Below are 22,473 nucleotides of genomic sequence, written 5' to 3' on the forward strand. Positions count from 1 at the left end.
ATGATTACTTCAAAGCTTCCAAAGCCAGATACTACACCTGCATGTTCCAACATAGTTGCTGAATTTATTCCCAAGATGCATGTAATGTATACTTTGTATTATTGAGAATGAATAAAGAAAAGTCATAATGATGCCTTCCAGCTGTGCAAGTTAATATTAAAATATAATTTGTTTCCATATTTCACCTAATAGGTCTTATTCATTGCTATACTGTTTACTTAAGTGAACAATGGAAATGTTGCTGTTTATCTTAAGGATTTGTAACATGCCTAAGATCTTACAGTACAGACTTCTACAATTAATGAAACATTTTTCTTTTTCCTTTCCAGGATCAGCTCAGCTACTATTTAATAAAACAAAATCTGTAGAATTCACGTTTTGTAATGACACTGTCGTCATTCCATGCTTTGTTACTAATATGGAGGCACAAAACACTACCGAAGTATACGTAAAGTGGAAATTTAAAGGAAGAGATATTTACACCTTTGATGGAGCTCTAAACAAGTCCACTGTCCCCACGGACTTTAGTAGTGCAAAAATTGAAGTCTCACAATTACTAAAAGGAGATGCCTCTTTGAAGATGGATAAGAGTGATGCTGTCTCACACACAGGAAACTACACTTGCGAAGTAACAGAATTAACCAGAGAAGGTGAAACAATCATCGAGCTAAAATATCGTGTTGGTAAGACTTCTATGAAAGTTCCTTTTTTTATTTGTCCTGGTACAACCTGATCCTCTTTCGAGAGGAGGCCAAATGGGGATAGGTACTCCTTTGAATCAAAAAGCAGGCTGTTAATAATAAATGTTGATGTAATGTTTAGCAAGTTTAAGATTGTGATTTCTATCCTATTTGTTAATCTACTCTTCACAGTAAAACACATTTACTATTTAATTTGTATTACTTGTTAATTTGTATATTGTGTGGTTCTCAAACTTTTGGTCTAAGGACCATTTTATTTGGGTGATTGGTCCTGGGGTAATGTACTCTTTATTTCTGTTTGCTGCCATCCAAGTGCTTTCTTTCCTGTGACTAATTTTCAAGTCTCTTTCCAATTATTCAGGCTTCTGTTTTTTTTGTTTTGTTTTGTTTTGTTTTTAACCTTACACTTTGACCAAGGGATGGCAAGTCCCAGCCATGCTCCCTCTGGAGAGAATAGAGGAGAATCAGGAGATTAAATCACGTTATCATGGATGATTTCTTCAGATTTTCTGTGCTTAGCCTTACTTTGGTCTTCTTTTTGTTGGCCAAAATATGAGAGAGCTAGAGATTCAAATTAATTTATTCAAATTCAGACTTGATTGTAGCACCATGATTCTGCCCTTTTTGTCACAAACTTGGGTTGTTGAGGTGTAGAAGGTAGTAAAATTAGCTGAAGTAAATAGTCTCCTCTCTTTGCTATTTCCTGCTGTGCTAGCTGAGTTCTTCAACCCCATATGAGTATGTTCTTTCTGTTATTAAATCTCTGTTTAGAATTACCTGTCATATTATCGATCATGGCCTAACCACATTTTGAGAACCTTAACTCTAGATAGGTTCAGTTCTGTTCAGTTGGATCAACTATTTGCCTAGCTTTTATAAAATAATCTGCTACCAGATTAGGAATGGGGTGTTTGGTTTGATGAAATGTTTGGACATTACTTAGGATTGAGAATCAGGAGGTCTGAGTTACAGCCCCTGTTCAGCAACTTACTGTTCACCTCTGTGATCTTGAGAAGGTGCTTAACCGAGTCCAAGTTACCTCATGTCTGAAATGGAGATGACAATAGATACTTGCTTTTATGTACTCTACAGTCTAATGAGCATCAAATGAGATCCCAGGTGAACATGTTTTTTTGTAAACCAAAGTGTGTTGTAAATGTTAGTTGTTTTCCTGGGATGTTTATTTTATGAAGTAAGGTATCAAGTTGTTGAAGTTAGCCTGGAGCATTGTGAGAGGGATTTGTGTGCAGTGAGGAATGGGCAGGGGATGGCTCCGAGTAGGCAAGGAGAATTTGAAAGGTCTTTCTGCTCAGAAATCTCTCTTACATTGTAACTTTTACTATTGATATTAATTTGGGCAAAGGAGCTTTTTTTGTTGTTGTTAAGTATACCTTTCAGGAAGGGTGTAATCAGTCAGTCATATCCACTGCAACTAACTGGTGTTAGATCATCTAATACCTAGTTGAAATTTTTCTGAGGGAATGTACAGTTTTGTGGAAATGAAAGAATAAGACATGGGGGAACAGTAACTTTTGAGGGGTAATGTAGGTCACTGAGAGGTAAACTGGAAAACTGAAGATATGAGATTTGAAAGGCCGGAAGATGAAATGAAGATGGAAGAGAAAGGAATGCCAGGATCTGAGATAAAAACAGTTTATTATTTTGCATGTGATTGAAAGATTGTTTTATCTTTGTTTTCAAAATACCCTATAAAAATAAGAACTAGACTTATTTTGGGGGCGATTAAAAGGAGAAAGTATTATTTTATTATAGAGAATGTAGAAAATTCTACCAGAGGTTTGAGACATTTGGCTTTGTATCCATTTTAATTTTTTGAAATAATTATTGATTTATAGAACGATTCAAAGATAGACAGCTTCCATGTGCCCTTCACCCAGTCCCCCCAATGGTTTCCTCATATGTGACTATAACACAATATGAAAATCAGGAAGTTCAAAATGGTGCAGTGTGTGTTAATGATTCTCTCTCATTTTATCACGTGTATATTTGTGTAACTACCTACACAATCAGGACATAGACCTATCCATCATCACAAACATCTCCCTCATGCTTATTCTTACTAGTCATACCACCACCTCCCACTGTCCCTAACCTGGCAAGCACCAATTTGTCCTCCATATCTATAATTTTGTCATTTCAACAATGCTATATAAATGGAATGATACAGGATGTGACCTTTTGAGAAGGGCTTTTTCACTCAGCACAATGCCCTTGAGATCCATCCAAGTTGTTGGCATCTATCAATAGTTCTTTTTTTCTTTCTTTTTTTTTTTTTTGCTGAGTAGTAGTCCATAGTATGAATATATCACAGTTTGTTTAATCACTTACCTATAGTAGGACATTTTGGTTGTTTCCAAGTTTGGGCTGTTACAAATGAAACTGCTATGAACAATTGTGTACAAGTTCTTGTGTAGACACAGTTTTCACTTCTCTGGGATAAATGCTCAGAAGTATGGTTACTAGGCTGTATGGTAAGTATATGCTTAGTTTTTAAAGAAACTGCCAGACTTTTCCAGAGTGGCTATTTCACTTTACATTTCCATCAACAATGTAAGAGTGATCTGGTTTCTCCACATCCTCACCAGTATCTGGTGCCACTATGTTGTAACCATTTTTAACTGAAAAAAACAACAAACAAACAAACAAAAACCAATTAAAAACTTATGTGCACAAAAAGGTTAAATGGGGCAGGACTCTTACTATGGAGTATAAGTTTTTTTCTAATAAGAATACTTACTTGTTACGGACTTTGAGGATTTAGGTATTAGAAACCATTTTTACTATGTTGTGATTTTTGCAAATACAGGCATAAATGAGAAACAGAATTTTCTCAATAGAGAAGTGAATTCTACTTAATAGAATGCAGATAATAGTGACCATTCTTTGTGCCTTTTTAAATTTTTTGAAGGACTAGGACTGAATACATGGAAACACTATAAGATATAGTTTTATATACCTCTGTGCCTATGCATGGTATAGTCCATTAGAAGGAGCACTGGACTTGAATTTAGAAAGCTCTTTTCTAGACTTCACTGTTTAATAGCTTAAGAAAAGTTGGATAAGAAATTCAACCTATCTGGCCCTCAAATTTTTCTTAGTACAATAAAGATGCCATCACCCTCATGGAAATGTTTGAGATATAAATAATACCTCTCTTACTTAACAAAATTTTACTAAGTGCCTGCCATGTGTCAGGCACCGTGCTAGGCATCACAGATTCCGTGATGAATAAGACATTATTGCTGATTTCAAGGAAGTGGTTGCAGTACAAATATGAAGAGTGAAGTGACCTAACATTTATTTGCACATATGCCACATACTTTATGTAAGTTGTGTCCTGTTATCCTCTCAAGAACTCTAGGAGATAGATGGAGGTCTTACCATTTAACAAATAGGGAAGCAAAAGAGATTCAAGGTATTGTTCAAGGTCAGAGTAATAGCCAGGAATTAAACCTAGATCTCTTTGGCATCAAAACCCAGTATTTTTACCGCCATAGTATGTGGTTCATGTGAAAACACCTTGAAATAACTAAATACTGAATGCAAATAATAGTAATCATAAAATTTGTCATTAATATTTCTATTCTATTAGCAATACAAAAACTTGAAAACTTAAAGTTTATTTTTCTCTAAGCTATTAGAGTTTTGTTTAGAAAGGTCAGTTCAAGTTCCGCAGAGTTGCCAATTCCATTATTATCAACAGGACATACGGTCTGTTCATAATGAAGACATGAAGGCATTGCAAGATCTTCGTATTAGTTTTCTAGTGTTTCATAACAACCACAAATATAGCAGCTTAAAACAATACCCATTTTTTAGCTCAAAGTTTTGTAGGTGGCAAGCCTGGTCATGGCATGAGTGGGTTCTCTGATCAAGGTCTTAAAAGACTAAAATCAAGGTGTTGCCCAGGGCATAATTTCATTTGGAGTTTGGGGTCTTGTTCTAGGCTCACATAATTGTGGCAGAATTCAATTCCTTGTGATTGTAAGACTGGGGTCTCTGTTTCCTTGCTAAGTATCTGCCAAGGAATTCTAGCAGCTCCTAGAGATTGCCCTCATTTCTTGCCTCATGGCCCCTTGCATATTTAAAGCCAGCGAAGGAGAATCTTCCTCTTGTTGAATCCCTCTCACATATTGAGTTTATTTTGCCAGGAAGAACCCAGACTCTTTTAAGAGACCACTTGATTAGGTCAGCTCTCTCTCCCTCAAAAATAATCTCTCTTTCTTAAAGTCAGCTGATTTGGGATCTTAATTACATCAGCAAACTCCCTTTTGCTGGGTGATAAAATCATGGAAATGAAATCTGATACATTCACAGTCCCAGTCTCCCACACACAAAGGGAGGGAATTATAAAAGATGCATGGCTAGGGCAGGGGTCTTGGGACCACCTTAGAATTCTGGGTTTGATTAAATAAATAATGGGACTGTAGCCTAGCAAGTCGACACATCAAAAAAGCCATCACAATCCTGAAACATCAAGTAAAAATTTGGTTTGCATTTTAGTATTGTAAATGTTACTATGGTGTGTGTGTAACCTGGTATTCCCTGTGTTTGTGGGGGTTTGAAGGAGACATTTTGTTGATAGGAATGGTGTCTTCACTTTTTTAGGTTGTCTCATTTTTGTACAGCGATAAGACAAATGAGGTCCTGGGTTTTAATAACACTTAAGCTTGGAAGCAAAAATTAAACACTCATTCATAGACTACACCCTTGTAATATCACTTCTTTGCCTTTCCACTAGCAAGAAGTTCATTTCTGTGGAAGCCCATTCTGCCTGTCCAGGAATTGGAGGAGAGTGATAGACACAGTTGTCAGCCATAGCTTCGGTAGGATAAGGATGTGAATGTCCTTGGCTTGTCTTTATTGATCTTGTGATGGAAAAATATCTGACATTGTTCTTAGTCCATTTTAAGCTTAATTTATGTTCTTAGTGGCATAGAAATTCAGAGCTGAAGGAAGTACCATGTCTCACTCTCCCCTTGAGGAACAAGAGTTAACATCATCTGACAATACTACCATAACAAATCAATAGCTTAATAGGCATATAAGTGGCTTTATGTAAAATGTTGTTTTTTTCCCCCCAGCATCTCAATTGGTTCTTAAATATCTAATTCCATGATCTTCAAACTTTTCCCACTGTAACAAATTAGAGAGAGGAGGAACACGTTCATCAGTGACTGTAGTTCAAATCTAGCAGAAATGTGCCGCAGTGATTTCAAACTGAGAGAATCCTGGATGCCCTTCTCCATTGAGTGCCCTCCTTACCCGCCCCCCCCCCCACACACACACACAGCAGGGAACAATTTAAAATCCTGGCACAATATTTAGAAGGGAGAGTGACAAACCGATAAGTTCTGGTTAAGAATCACTTAGACAGGCCAGGTGTGGCAGCCCACGCCTGTAATACCAGCACTTTGGGAGGCTGAGGCAGGTGGATCACCTGAGGTCAGGAGTTTGAGACCAGCCTGGCCAACATGATAAAACCCTGTCTCTACCAAAATTACAAAAATTAGCTGGGCATGGTGGCGCCTGCCTATAATCCCAGCTACTTGGGAGGCTAAGACAGGAGAATTGCTTGAACCTGGGAGGTGGAGGTTGCAGTGAGCTGAGACCACACCACTGCACTCCAGCCTGGGCAACAGAGCGAGACTCCATCTCAAAAAAAAAAAAGAATCACTTAGATGGTATTTTTTGTTCTGTGATTTTCCTCTCTTTCTGTCATTGAAATGTCTCATATTTCTTGTTTCACGTAGAATCTGGGAGTCATCAAGTGGTCATCTAGTCTATCTCATCATCTAATTTACGAATTATTTCTATCACACCCCAAGTAGCTGGCGATTCAGATTTTTTCCTGAAAGCTTGACGTGATGAGACATTATTACTTCCCAGAGGCAATTTCAGTTCTTCCTTAAATCAAGCTAAAACTTGCTAGTATTCTCACTCACTGGGAGGGCTGTAGTATTTCTCTCAAGTTTATTCCTCTCTGTGATGAAAATCTCTGTTCTTTTAGCCATTGCTCATGGTTTCGGGATCCCCATTCTAGTCATCTTCCTTTGGAGCAATTCCCTGTTAGATCTTCAAATGTGATGAGTAAAACTGAGCTCAGGACTGCATTTGTTGGTCACACCCTTCTCCCTTCCAAATTACTGCTGCTGTAACTTTCTGACAGGTCCTGCTTCCCTGTAATCCATTCTCCATGTGGCTGCCAAAGAAGATTTGAAATAAGTCAGGTTATTTTTCTTCCCTATTTAAAGCCTTCCAGCCGCTTGTCATTGCTCTTAGAATAAAATCCAAACTCTCCCAACAAGCTTTTAAGACTCTACATGGTCTTGCCCTAGCAAACTCTTCCCATCTGATCTCGTCACTGAATTCCAGTCACAGTGGCCATCCTTTGGTTTCTCAAAGTTGCCGTTCCTTTGGCATCTCTTCCTCCCTGTCTTCACAATGTAGGCTCCTTCCCATCCTAGGCTTAGTTTCGTTCCCCTCCCTAGAGGCCTTTCCTTACTGCCTCAGCTTCTCCCACTCTGCACACTCAAGGTCCTCTGCATTGTTCACTGCTGGCCTTCAAGAGCCTAGAGGAGTTCCTCCCCATGGTGGGCTTTCAATAAGTGTTTGTGGAATAAGTGAAAAATGAGTGGTCACACCAGGGTCGAATGCACCTCTTACTTTTGTTAATATATTCAAATTAATATTAATATATTAATATTCTATTAATATATCCTAAAATTTTTTTGTGTATTGAGGCAGAGACCAATGAAAGAACATTTCATTGTCAGCTCATCTTGACTATGAGATCAGATATTGGCTATATTTTGAAGGTAGAGTCAGCAGGATTTGCTGTTTAACTAGAATGGGATGTGGGAGAAATCAAGGAGTCAGGTATAACTCCAAGGTTTTCAGCCTCAAGCAACTGAAGTTTATGGGGTCACCACGACTGAAATGAGGAAAATGGTCACCACGACTGAAATGAGGAAAATGAGAGGGGGAGTTTAGTCGGGGATGGGGTGATTAAAATGTCAGGATTCATTGTGGAACATGAACAGTTAAGATAACTGAAGAGCCTGAATTCACTGTTCCTCAGTTTCTACAACTATAAGGAGAGGTTAATAATTTCTCACATGATAATTGTGAGGATTTGAGGAGTTGAGGTACACAATTAAAAACAAAAGCACAGAGGAAGTAAGGAAAAATACATCGATTAAGCATGGCTATTAGACCATACAGCTTTACCAAATCCATTGGGGATTAGATACAAAAATCCAAGCATGATCTCCAAAATTTTTTCCTGGTAGGGTTTTAGGCTATACTGAAGTGACTTTTCTTTGGTATAAGAAGATATTCAGTTATACAGTTGGAAATTAAGGTATTGATTCAGAGTATCCAAAAACGTCTCTCAGTAGAGATCCACAACCAAAGAAGCATAAAAGAAAATGTCTTCCATTCACTCTCAAAACTGTGTTATGACCATTGCAACCTTCAACAGCAAACATATGGAGTCTCTACTACATATAGAGCAAAATGCTAGATTCTGAAAAGCTAATATCTGTAAAACAGAGTTTATAACGTTATATTCTGGGGATTGATGTAAGCATTTTACCAGGACTTACTATAACATTATAAGCTTAACACAAGAAATATGTGGCTATCATTATGGAGTGAAAGGCTGGAAAATTCCTCACCTGCTGACCCGAGGGATAGTGCAGAGTGGAATTGGAAAGAAGTGTTGATTTCAGAGGAATGCCAGTGCTTGCTTGGGGCAGTGTTCAGAAGAACTCTTCCAACCACACAGCCCTCTGTACAGGCAAACTCCGGAATACTTTCAGTACATTTACTTGGCTTTATTGTTAGAGCAGAAATTTCACAGCTAAAATTATGGTCTTAGGGGTTTATAAGATGCAATTAAACTTAATTTTTAAAAGTTCTCACAAATCTTATTTGAAGTCTTAATATCTTAATTTCCTTTATATAGGATATGTGGATATATTTTTATGATAAAAGTACCATGTGACCCACTTAATAACAGCTTTGTTAATATCCTAAAGCCACTCATCTTACTTTACATATAAACAGTCCTTCTGAAGCCTAATTATGCGTGGATAATTGCAGAGTGAGTTTGAGAAAAGACCAACCGGGCACATCTCTCTCCATTTTAACCACAGTGAGAAGAGAGTACCTAGTGGTGCATCTTCCTCGCTTAGGTTCCCTGAGTCTGTCTTTACAGGAATACTTCATTGTTCCTTGAAGGTACATTCTTGGGACTTTACACACCCAGCCACTCAACACATGAATACATGCTTATTTTAGTTAACTGAGTACTTGGTGAGTGCTAAGCTTTGTTTTAAGACCTTTGCATGTACTTTATTAACTTTGTTAATAGTTACAACAGTCCTTCAAGATACAGCTACTGTGTTATACTGGTGTAACAGCTGAGGACACTGAAGAACAAAGAGGTGTTGACATGTGGTCACGGTTCCATAGAGTGTTAAGTTAGAGTTGAGTTCAAACCCTGGCAGTGTGGCCACAGAGCCTTGTTCTCAGCCACTGCACTGCACTACCTCCTCCCGTGAAACATAAGAAAAATGTGAGAAATGCTTAAGTAAGTGTAGTTTTTATTCATAAATAAAATTTACATAAGTACATTATGTGTAATTTGTTTTATGTATATGTGTGTATATATAAATAAATACATGTAAAAATAAGGCCACAGTTTTAATTTTTTTCCATCTCCATAATAAAGCATGTATTATAGACCATTAGCAGAATTTAAAGTGTTGTAGTAAATACTAATTGTGACTTTTGTTTTCTTCTTCCCCAGTTTCATGGTTTTCTCCAAATGAAAATATTCTCATTGTTATTTTCCCAATTTTTGCTATACTCCTGTTCTGGGGACAGTTTGGTATTAAAAGTAAGTATTATTTCTACTTTTCATTTATGTTTCAGTGATGATATAGTTATTTCTATGAGACATTATCAGTGAAATATTTAAAGTTGTACTAGGAAAAGTGTATTATGATGAATATGAGTATGTAATTTGAATACTACTAGTCTCCTTGAAGTATATGTTGTGGCCCACATTTTGCTGCAGTTCACTTTTAATTCCTAAGAAGGTTGTTTTCACTTGGTGTTTTTTTAATCTCTTAAGAATAAATAGTAGGACTATTAGTTACCAACACCTTAAACTCATGTCACATTTTAATATTCACAGAACATCTACACACACGTTATGTTATTAGGTAAACAGCTGGTGACAGCCTGCATTAGTTTTAAGATAGGATGTTATACTTTGGAGCATTTAGATTCCCCTCTTTTTGTTTTCCCAGTTTGATTTTCTCTGTGTACATGTGTTCACCCTTGGAAAAGTCCAGTCGAAACCATGTTTTGTCATCCTCTCCGTGCAGTTCTGCAGCCTCTAAAGAAGCAGCCACCAGAGAGTTTTGTTCTTTGATCTTGCTTTCCTATAACAGTAACGTAACCAGACTTCTGAGGGCAGATCTTGATGCTGCATTAGATTTAGCTTCAACAATATAGAATTGTCATTATTAGGCAAATAGGTAATATGCATTATGGTTAATGTTTAATCAACCATATTTTCATATTTTGGTAAGGAAAATTTACAAAATTAATGAAGTTCTGAGGTGACAGTCTAAACTTTTAAGCTTTTTAAATATAAGATTTATTCCTTCTTTCCTTGTAGCACCCTGAAGACCAGTAAACATTTATATAGGCAAGGAATAAATACTGCTTATTTAATTTATTCTGCAACCTTTAAACACACAAAAGCTAGTAAACTATTGCAGTGGATTGCCCTGTTGTATATTTTATGAATTTTACTTTTACTCAGCAGTTTAAGCTGTCTATATCTATGGTGACGTATAAACATGGAAGGGAGATGACTGATTGATTATATGTTTTAAGTGCTTTTCTCAATGTATGGCATTCTGGAAATGCTTAGTGATTTCAGAAATGTTCTCAACTTTTGTCTGAAAGGAAAAAAGGGGGAAGAAAGGGGTGGCAGTGGCAATTGCCAAGACATTTTATAACTTTTACTTTCAAGATAGTGTCTAGACTTCTTTTGGAAATTTTCTTAGAATTTCTTAGTTTTTTATATCAAGAAAAGGACTGGTGTAGCATTAAGACCTATTCTGGCATCAATGATATTAGGAAAAGCTTTTAACCATATTGGCAGAGCCAGACTTTAAGGGCTAAGTCATATGACTTGGGCAGGGAACAGCCTTTTTTAAAGATCATGAAATTATTTCACATAGTGCGATTTTTTGAGTTTGGCTTGTTTGCTGATCCAGACGTTATCATTGGTGACATTATTTTTAGTGAAATGAACCAGGAGTGAGTTTGTTCACTGTTGGCTGTATTTTTACAAAATGAGCTTTACAATATTTTTTCTGACTTAAAAAAGTAATACAGATCACTTTAGAACACCTCGTTCAAAGTAGGGAGTTATTGGAAAAAAAAAAAAAAAAACTCATCTGTAGTCCCCAAACCTAGAAATAAACTATTGGTGTATTCTAGTGAATTTCCTATTTCCCTTTCTGTCTTTTTCTATTCATTTTTGTTATCTTTTTTAAAAAAAAGGTAACCATAAATGGACTCGTACAGCTTATATGCTTGTACATTCTGATTTTCCCCCGTGTCTTCAGAAATCTTGTTATAGCTGCCTGTGTTCTACTTTCGTGGATGCACTATAATTTACTTAACTCTCATCTTGATGGATTTTAAGGATGTTTCCAATTTTTTTTGATACTATGAAAATAACTCTGCTAAAGATATGAAGCCTGGAAATGGCAGAGATATTTTAAGACTCTAGATACATACTGCCAAAATGTTTTCCAGAAACGTTTGTATCAACTACTATTGCAGATGAGAATACCTGTCTTTCACCTCAGTTATAATTCTGATATTATAACTCTAAAATCTCTGCAAATTTGATGGGTGAAAAAGCATCTTATCGTAATTGTAATTTTTGTGTTAGTAAGGTGGAATGTTCTTTTTTATATTTTTTGTACTGGTCATATTTTAAGGAACGTGCTTATAAACCTAAAGAAATATTTTGGTGGCAATTTTTTGTTTTGGCTCATCTTGAAACAGGTAGATGTGTGTGTATGTGCATGGAAGAGGAATGTCTATACATGATTCACCCAGCCTGCGCTCACATTTAAAGGTGTTGGTGATAATAGTAGCTAGCCATTTGTGGAGCTCTTGCTCTGCATGACAGTTTCTGTGCAAAGTACTCTATATCTGAAATGACATTTATTTCTCCCAGGAACTCTATGGGCATAGACACTGTTGTTATTCCCATTTTGTAGATAAGAAACAGGCACAGATAGATTAGGCAATTTGCCCGCAATCACCCAGCCGTTTCCTGGTAGTACTGGGATTTGAACTAGTACTGTTTACCACTGCACTGTACTGCCTCCCTGTTTTGCATTTATTTTGAGGATTTTATTTCCATGAAGGGTGAACCTATATCTAAGCACATAATACTGAGTAGCTAAAACTTATTAGGAGAGCAGAATGTTGACCTAATTTGTTTACTTATTCTGCAAATACCTAGTGACAGGGTGCCTACCGATTGCTGGGCACCGAGCTACATGCCTGAAATGTGGGTGTGACATGCATATTGCCCTGGCTTTGTAGTACCCACATTTAAGTCACTGCCACCAGGGAGACATAAATGTATGTGCATCCCGTGCCTTGTCACATCTTTGAGATAGTCATGGATCCAAATCTAACTTTTCTGTTAGTGCCTCTGTTGATGGCCTGAGCATTCCACCAAATAGAAATAGAAAGCACCTCTATTCTCCACCTGCTGAGATGTATATTTTTTAGAATCCAGTATGGTAAATCTTCTAAAGCATTCATAATAACTCAGACCCATGACTTTTATTTTATAGATTTCTAGTTCTGCTTAACTTTTCCTGATTATCATTTATGGTCTGTACTTGGCTACAGGGGATTTCTCTCAGTGGTTTTTCCAGCTCTGCATGTGAGTCTTTGTGGTCCAAGACAAATCTGGACCTTTACCAGGCTAAACTTTCAGTAAAGACAGCAGGTTATGCCCTCATTTGCTCACTCTGAGGAGAAAGAGTTTCTTTATACCAGAGCTGTATCTTGAAAGATGTCTCAGGATGCCATTGGTCCTACTGAGGAAGAAGCCCGAGAAGACTCTTAAACTCCCAGAGCCCAGCCAGGACTTGGTGAGCCCTGGACCATGTTTCAAAGGTAAAGGACTCTTACGGGGAAATGTTCCTAAATACCTTCACCTTTAGCTTAGCTTTAACTTAGGAACTTTTAAGCAGAATCTCTATGCTTAGCAAACAGCTCAGAGATTGCTAGAATCAAACACCAAGGCTTAACTGATAGTATTGCATTTCAGACGCTTTGTTTGTGTTCTGAAAACTACACTAACTCACAGTTTGCCACTCTACTGACAATTACGTTCCTGGCTGATTTTCAGGATTCTTCTTTCTCACTCTGATATCATTTTAAGTGCTGTCCACCTAGTCCTCCAGTTTCTGCAGGATTAAGGTCCAACTGTATGTAAAGAACTGGCTAACATTTTGAAATTCTTTGAGATAGGCCTATCTGTTCTTTCTTTGCCTTTGTAACTTTGTCTTATACAGGCAATACTGGCTTCGCACAAAGCTGCAAGACCATAAACATGACCATGTAAGCTGAAACTCTGCAAAACAATCTTCATGATGAATGGGAAAAACTATTATTATATTGTTCCATGACCTTTAAATTTTTTTTTGTTAAAACCTTAAAAACTCTGTTATTATCAATAACAATGGCATTGGGAAATGAAAAATAGTAAAGCTAGTATTTAGTATGTGGTAAATTAAATCATTAGAAACATCGAGAATGAAAGTGTGTTATCAAGAGTAGTTTGAACAACACTTGTGTGTTCTTCTTGCATAACTTTGGATACAGAGCAAGCATCTTCTCTATGGCTTGGTGAATTGTCATACACCTTTCTAAGTTTGGATCAGTTTCTACCGTTTTATTCTTTGCACTCTCGATGTCATGAAAGAATTCCTTTAATGTTTTTTTGAATGTTTAAAGTTTATTTTATTGCCAGTCACTTCCTCTGGGACATCTTTATTCTTTTTGTTACATCCTCCTCACTTTCCTCATTTATATCAGTAAGTCCACCTTCGCTGAGTTCTTCTGGCTTCATCTCTAGAGTTTCTTGCATTGCAGTAATGTCAACATTCCCACAATCAGCTATTTCTTCTCTTACTCCATTTATGGTCTATTCAAATTTCACTCCTAGCATTTGTCAGTTTTTATTTCTTTACTCTTTCATCTTTCTTGCCTAGTTTCCTCTTTTGATTTATCCATTATAAAATGTCACATGGGTTTATCACTGGGAAACAAGGAGGTAACAAAACTCCATACTTTGCTGTCTGTGCATAACCTAAATATCAGATGTACAGTGACTAGTCACCAACAGTCTTCAAAAGAAGTGACATGATTGATCACTGATCATGATGGGGCATCTGCTATTTACATAGTTATTTTTGAACTGAAGAAATAGCAGTGAAGTTGCACTTTATGCAGTTACTCAGTTAATATACTGTGGTAATTGAAATTTGGACTGTTTGTGAGGGATTTATTTGATTAAACCATGGTAACTGGAATTCATATCAGTATAGTGCAAAGTGAGGACTGCTGTAATTGATTCCAAATTTAAAACTGTATTCTAGGCATCTTTAATTTTTTTTTCAACTTTCCCCTCCCTGCTCAAAATTACTCCACATAGATTTTGGTTACAGCTCAGATGTCTTTGAGTAGATGTTCTTGTAGAAATCATTGTTAGAAAATTCAAGGAAAAAAGTTCTCATTACACTACCTTGAGATCCTACCAAGTCCTTGAGTTTTGACTTGAGGACAGCTTAATAATGAAAGTAATTCAGCCATGAAAGCATATTTAAAATAAGTAATGGAACAGGAAATTTCTTCATAAATTAGAAAAATTATTCTGAAAAAGTGAAGACATATCCTATCTTGGACTAGGAAATTTCCATCCAAGAAAGTAAAATATACAACAAATATTATCACAAAGAATCATTCTGTGACCTGGTTGATGGCCCCTGATAATAAGACTTTGTTATTAAGTTTACTATGAATTCTTTTTTTTTTTTGAGACGGAGTCTCTCTCTGTCGCCCAGGCTGGAGTGCAGTGGCGTGATCTCGGCTCACTGCAACCTCCGCCTCCCAGGTTCAAGCGATTCTTCTGTCTCAGCCTCCCGAGTAGTTACAGGCTACTGGCATGCACCACCACGCCTGGGTAATTTTTGTATTTTTAGTAGTGACGGGGTTTCACCATATTGGCCAGGCTGGTCTCGAACTCCTGACCTCGTGATCCGTCTGTCTCGACCTCCCAAAGTGCTGGGATTACAGGCATGAGCCACCGTGCGTGGCCCCTTACTGTGAATTCTATTCAATAATCTTGAACTCCCAGTGCTTTCCCTTGATCCTGTCCATATAATGATCACATTCTGTTATTAAATAATGTGATTATGTGCTGATTTTATTGTAGGAGGAATTGAACAAATCTGTAGCTCAGCATTTTACTCTTTTGTAGAAATCCCTTGACCCTTTCCAAATCCAGACATCACAACCTTCTCCTATACTCTAAAATTGTGAAATCCACAAGGCAGGGAAAGTTGATAATGAAAAAAAGGAAGTTTGGTCTGTTGGACATCCCCTTCTTTTATCTTTTATGTTCAAAGTTCTTGATGCACAAAGCCTGGGCTCTTTTATCTCTGTCCTATAGACTGATGTCTAGTCAGTATTCATTGTGACAAAATTGTTTCATCAGAGCAAGTTGGATAGTGTATGGAGTTTATTATAAAATGATTTAACTTACCTTCTGTCAAGTAATTTATAATTTGTATTAATGTTCATTTTTTTCCAGTACCAGTTTCAGAAGCTTTCATTTGTGAATGCATGTGTGTGTTAAATAAGTGTATTAGATACTTGAAAAATAGTAATTTAAATTTAAACAATTTAAAAAATGAAATTGTAATTTTATGTGTAAAGGTGTCAGATGTGCTTTATTCTACACTGAAAACAATATTCATTTACAGCTCAACAGATACCAAAAATATTCTAAAATTACTTTCCTAGAGTTATCTGAAAACAGCACTGTAATAATGAAATCAAACCCATCTTTCTTTGTGATTTATTCTTAGTCTGATACGCATCAGCCTGGTAAGCCTTCCTGTCTCTCTACTTACTTACCAATCACTCCAAATGTAATGTCTTTGGGCAGGCATTAAATTCTTGGGTTTTGGGTTTTGTTGGATGGACTGCAGTCTGTGTGAGCCTATATGGGTATGTCAAATCCAGTCTTTGGGGTGTCATGGAAACTTAACATGATAGACTTGATTTTATCCCCAAGTTGACTTGGTAATTTCATTAGATTTCATCAGTCACACCTGCATTTTATCTTGTATGTGCTGTCTATTGGTCACAAAATCAGAAAACCTTCTTGTCCATTCATAACATTAGCTGTTTTTTCAGGTGGCTAGAGGGTCATGTCATTGCTTCATCTGCATGAATTTGAATGATTAAATGCATAAAGGAATTTTCTTAGAGTAGGCCTTCACCATCTCTTTAACTGGGAAAGAAGTTTTGGGAGTAACATACTCATCACTCACACCCCCTCCCCTCAAACACACACGCTCACCCATTAGAATGTAAGGGCCTTGAGGCAGGCCTTGTGTTTGCTTTTTGTGTTCACTGTCAGCATTTAGAATAGTGATTGTCATGTAGATTGATAGTGCTCAATCAATTATTGTCAAATAAAGTAATCTACTTGTTCCTTGATTTAGACTAGCAAAAGGGGCTGATACATTGTAGGTACACAGTAAATATTTATAGAACAAATGAATGAACCAACCCAACAGATTTCTGAGAAGTAGCCTGCTTTTGGTTACTAATTATTTTATAGAACATATAAAAGAAAATTTTAGAATACCTAATTTGTTCACAAAAATGTTATACTGTCTCCCCTGATACTTGGTATCCCTGTGTCACGCTGAGCACTAAGGTTATACATTTTTTGTTAAGCATGTAATTACTATTATTTCTCATGTACTTTATTTTGTGTATTGATTTCAGTAGTTGTAGCTGAGGGTAATCCTTAAGAGCACGCAGATTTTAAAAATTACTTAGATTGCCTTGCCAAGCCGTCTGAAAGTCATACTAGAAAATTTGATAAGAGCCTGCTGTTAAGAACACATTGAGTTATTTTTATCTTAATGCTAAGTGGAGAATTACTTGAATTTATTTTTTTTGGCTGCATTTAATATTTTGATACATTCAGTAAATAAGGATAAATCCACTTACTGAAGGACAAGAAAAGATCAATAAGAGATCCTTGAGGTTATTGGGTTCTATGGCATCTATTATATCAAATTCCTTGCCCTTTCGCTATACTGAGAAATTTGACGACTGGGCTAGCAACAAGATACCTACCCCACATTAGCTGTGGTACCTGCTGAAACGTGGCCATGTGAGCAAAGAAAATGAGCCAAAAGAAACTCTTTCTGAAGATTCATTGAAGAAAACCTGGAGATACTCTTTCATTGGTAGACCCCACAGAGACAGGTGGAGTGTCCGTTATCCAAAATGCCTGGGACCAGAAGTGTTTTGGATTTCAGATTTTTTCACACTTGGGATCCTCAACATGTGTATTTGTTGGAAATGGCTACTTAATTTAAGGAAAAGTTGAAGGTGGCCTGGAAAATAAGTAGTAGTTGAACTAATCAATAGGAACCAAAACTACTTTCAATATATAGTGTACTTATACTCAAAGAGAGACAGACCATTTTATGGTGGAACCCTGTCTATGGTAGTATTTTGTGATGTTTTATTTTTGTTGCTATTGTTTGCACTGTTTTCTCCTATAACAGCTCTTCTAAGCCTAAAGAGGATAAATTTTATATGAGATTCAAACTCTTATTTTTGTTAAGAAGGATGTAAGTCACCAGGCATGGTGGCTCACACCTGTAATCCTAGCACTTTGGGAGGCCGTGGCAGGTGGATTGTGAGGTCAGGAGCTTGAGATCAGCCTGGCCAACATGGTGAAACCCCATCTCTACTAAAAAAAAAAGAATCAAAAATTAGCCAGGCCTGGTGGCGCATGCCTGTAGTCCCAGCTACTCGGGAGGCTGAGGCAGGAGAATCACTTGAACCTGGGAGGCAGAGGTTGCGGTGAGCCGAGATTGTGCCACTGCACTCCAGCCTGGGTAACGGAGCGAGAGACTCTGTCTCAAAAAAAAAAAAAAAGAAAGAAAAAGAAAAGACAAAATATAGAAGAAGAACATAAGTCAACCTTTTTCCATGAAATTATACTGTACTCTAAGGCAAATTCTTGTTGCTTGATCTTAGTAGCTTTTTTATGCATTGACTTAAACCGGGAAGAGTTTCTTATGAATGTTTGATTGATTGTGAGGTGCATTTGAAACAGCTTCTACTTTATAACCCTTTGCAGAACTTTCAAGCTCTATTTAGATAACAATATATATGGGATTAAAATGGAAAATGTGACATATGTCTAGAGAAAGTTCCTTTTTCTGTGTATGTGCCTTTTGTGACTTATATACTCAGTTTCATTCTAGCCAGCATTTAAGCCTAGAAAATAGGGAAGTTATGAAAACTCTGTGCCTTATAAGAAGGCAAGGCTATGACTGAGTATTAGGCACATAAGTCCAGGGCTGGGCGGAAATAATGAATCAAATAAAAACTTGGGGAACTTGCCATAGGATGTTTTCTGATTAATATGGGTTTCTCTTCTCTGATTAATGTGGATTTCAGTTACTCAGTTGAGTAACTGAAATCCACATTAATAAATTGGCTATTTATTGCTTAGGACTTATCTCCCTATAAAGAGACTAACATTGAAGTTATAAGATATGGGTAGATAGAAATTCCAAAAATATTTAGGTACCTGTCGTATACCTTAAACATAGATTTTTATCACAATCATTTAGGGGCTTATTTATTGCTTTTACTTTATTTAATGTTTGTCACTGTAGAAGAAAAAAAACTAAATGCTAAATATAACATTTAAAATATTTTCCCCTTCCTGACAGTCACCCATTGATTACTGTTATGGAGAATATCTCTATGTGGATGACACACAACAGCATTTCAATCACACACTGTTTCTTTCTGCTACTCAGTTTGCTTTTAGGTTGCCTTAAACAACTTCCTTGGTGAAAAAATCAACTTCAATATTAACCAAAATTTAAAATATTCATATATAGTAAAAGAACTAATATCTGCAGATTGATCCATTCCATTCTTCTTTCAGGGAAGGTATGAGATACTTGACAGTGGAGCTAGCAGCAGAAACAATAAGATGTATGATGAATCCCGTTGAGTCTTTGCAGTTTATTTTTATTAAAATATTTTAATTGAACAATTTAAGCTTTTTTTCTTCATCAGGATTTCACAAGGATGTAATTTGCCCAGTTTTATTCTGTCATTTTTTTCAAAACAAAATAACTAGATTTCCAGATGGTTTACTAATTTTATATAAGGTAGAACAAAATTCTCTTTTTCTCAATATTGTTAGTTAACCCATTATTTCCCATTAGTATTATGTACATCAGTGTTGTGTTGTCAGTTGGAGTGATTTTGCTCATCAGGGGGCATTGACAATGTCCGAAAACAGTTTGATTAACATAACTGGCATCTAGTTACTAGCATCTAGTATGTAGAGGCCAAGGATGCTCCTAAACATTCTATATTATGCAGAGCAGTGTCCCCCCCCACCAAAAACTTATCTAACTCAATTTATTAGTAATACATCAACCGAGAAAGACTGATGTATAGAACCTCATTTGTTAGTGTGGGAAAATAAGGTGTCACCTATAATTCACCATCCATATTTATACTGCCGTGACATTATCCATTTGCTTATGAAAGAGATGTGAGGTGACTTGATGATATTAAGGAGTTGTTCCTCAGAAGTTAATACATTATAGTACTTCTGTCAGTTTGTCTCTGTACCTTGTAAGTTATTAAAATGGGTTCACTTGTGATTGAGTTCATATAATTCTTTGTTTTTCTTTTTTAAGCACTTAAATATAGATCCGGTGGTATGGATGAGAAAACAATTGCTTTACTTGTTGCTGGACTAATGATCACTGTCATTGTCATTGTTGGAGCCATTCTTTTCGTCCCAGGTAAGATGTGCAGTTCCTAGGCAGGAACGCAGGAGGTAGATGAGTGTGTTTCAGGGTGAGGAGGGCTGCATTAGTTTCCTAGGGCTGTTGGAACAGATGACCACAAACTGGGTGGCTTAAACAATAGCAGTTCCCTCTCCACGCTGGAGGCCATAAGTCTGAAATCTGGATGTCATCAGGGCCACACTCCCTCTCAAGGCTCTATGGAAGAATCCATTTCTTGCCTCTTATAGCTCCTGGAATTTGCTGAAGAATGACAGTGTTTATCATTCCTTAGTTTGCGGCAGCATAACTCCATCCTCTGCCTCTCTGGTCACATTGCCTCCTCCTTCCTCTGTGTCTTTGCCTCTGTGTTTTTGTTAAATCTCCCTGAGCCTCTCTCTTATGAGCACATTTGTCATTGGAATTAGAGCCCACTCATATAATCCAGGGTAAGCTCCTCCTTTCAGATCCTTAACTTCATCATATCTTTTGTCATATAATGCAGTATTCACTCTTTTGCTGTATTAGGTAATATTCACAGGTTTTAGGGATTAGGAGGTAGAAATAACTTTAGGGCCATCATTCAACTCACTACAGAGGCAAACTTCATTGGCCAAGACATGAAAGTGGAATGAATGTGGGAACCAAGTCTGTGGAAATTGGCAGTTGCATTTGGAGGATGGGAATGTGAGTGGGAAATGAGGATATGTAGCACATGTAAAGAAAAGCAAAGGAAGGCTGGGACTCAACCTAATAACTATAGCACACCATTGTTTCTGGAGAAGAATGCAGTACAGGTGTAGTATTTAGGAACATGGGCTTGGCAGCTCTATTGATATCTGAAGTTAGTGAAGACAGCGGGAAGAAGGAGGTGAATTCAGAAGACAACTTGAAAGAACAATTGATTTGACTTTGGGACATACTGAATACAGCAGATGAAGGGAACAGTAAAAGATGAATACACGGTTTCTCATCTGGAATTCTGTAAGCTAGTTAAGAAGGAGGCAGAGCCAATTCAAGGTTTCAGCATGTTGAAACTTAAATGTTGAGATTTAGGTGTCTTAAGTTTGGTCTTAATCAAAAAATAGTAATTTTGTGTGAGGTTTTCAGGGAAACGTATATTTTTTAAATTTTCACAGATGTCAAGCGCAGAATTTAGATTAGTACATTTAAAAAGTATGTAGCAAAATATTTTAAATGTTTTTATTTATTGACAGGTGAATATTCATTAAAGAATGCTACTGGCCTTGGTTTAATTGTGACTTCTACAGGGATATTAATATTACTTCACTACTATGTGTTTAGTACAGGTGAGTTTTTGTTGTTATAGTATGACTTTGCCTACCTTTTTCATTTACAAAACAGCAGTTTTGGTGAAAATACTCATATAATTTTTTTACAACTCAATAAGAGTAGGTTTATTAAAAGATTTTTCATGCTATTCTTAGTGACATTTTCCCATTCATATTAATTTTAAGGTTATTCTAGGTTAGCTGTTTTGTAAAAAGTGATTTTCATATGTATTTGATGCCAATCAGCATAATTTTAAATTATGCCATATAATTTCTTAATGATTATTTTCATATTCTAATTTCAGTTTTTTGAAGTTACAAGTGGATGTTAAACACAGTCTTTCTCTTCTTTTGCTAAGCTTCTGCTTCTGCATTAAGAAGACTGGTTCTATAAAATGGAATTATGAATCACAAATAGTAGAAACATATTTGTTTTAATTATTAGCAAACCTTAATACTGTAGTTTTAAAAGATGGTATGGATATCCAAACTATAATCAGTATCATTTTCACTGCATTTTGAAAGTAGATCACTACCATATTTAGTTATTATTATTAAAGAGTCACATTTAACACTTGGTCTTAGAGCCTATCTCTGGCTCGTTGTACATTGGAAAGGTATTTGTTATAAAATGACAGATCTAGAGATAGAGAGCATGATGTTTACAGTCACATATTTGCATAATGGTTCCCTCAGCAAGAGCAATTCTGTGTGCATGTGGGGAAGCCATTCGTAATAGCCGTTCATATTGTAAAATGCACAAGTGTGGTAAAAGCAGCATTGTTCTAAGATTTAGGGTAAAAACTTCCAGTCCCACTTAGCTGACTGTGAAAATTAAAGGCTGCTGAATGTGTGAATTTGGAGCTGACTACTTGTGTGGAAGGGTTAGATCACTGAGTTAACATCTACCGTCAAACAATGAACTCCAGAGTCAGTCTTTGGTCTTAGGAGATCCCTGATTATACCAAATGCAAGTGGAAGTGATTGCTTTTTCAATACTCTCGACATGCTTCTGTTACGTCCCTTTCCTTCCTCCAGCGATTGGATTAAACTCCTTCGTCATCGCCATATTGGTTATTCAGGTGATAGCCTATATCCTCGCTGTGGTTGGACTGAGTCTCTGTATTGCGGGTAAGAGTCATCTTTCTGTAGACCTAATTTGGGTTACTCTTGGACAGAGCTCTTCTTCCTTTTTCTTTTTCTTTCTCTCTTTTTAAAAATATATAGACTTGATTTTTTTTTTTTTAGTGCAGTTTT

The 22,473-nt window shown here is 36.6% G+C and overlaps 1 protein-coding gene across 5 annotated transcripts in view; it reads left to right on the plus strand.

Moving 5' to 3' along the window:
• CD47 (CD47 molecule) overlaps positions 1–22,473 on the plus strand; it is a 47,402-nt gene that overhangs the window by 10,458 nt on the left and 14,471 nt on the right. For all 5 annotated transcript variants that reach the window (XR_008523196.2, XM_063721506.1, XM_063721507.1 and 2 more), the window contains 5 exon segments: positions 330–683; positions 9,538–9,627; positions 19,835–19,942; positions 21,142–21,234; positions 22,255–22,347. Coding sequence is in view for 4 of the 5 variants with exons in the window: in XM_063721506.1 (XP_063577576.1) it covers positions 330–683; positions 9,538–9,627; positions 19,835–19,942; positions 21,142–21,234; positions 22,255–22,347 (738 nt within the window). In the remaining variant the exon portion in view is untranslated.

Source organism: Pongo abelii, chromosome 2 (genome assembly GCF_028885655.2).
Source record: "Pongo abelii isolate AG06213 chromosome 2, NHGRI_mPonAbe1-v2.0_pri, whole genome shotgun sequence".
Taxonomy (NCBI): domain Eukaryota; kingdom Metazoa; phylum Chordata; class Mammalia; order Primates; family Hominidae; genus Pongo; species Pongo abelii.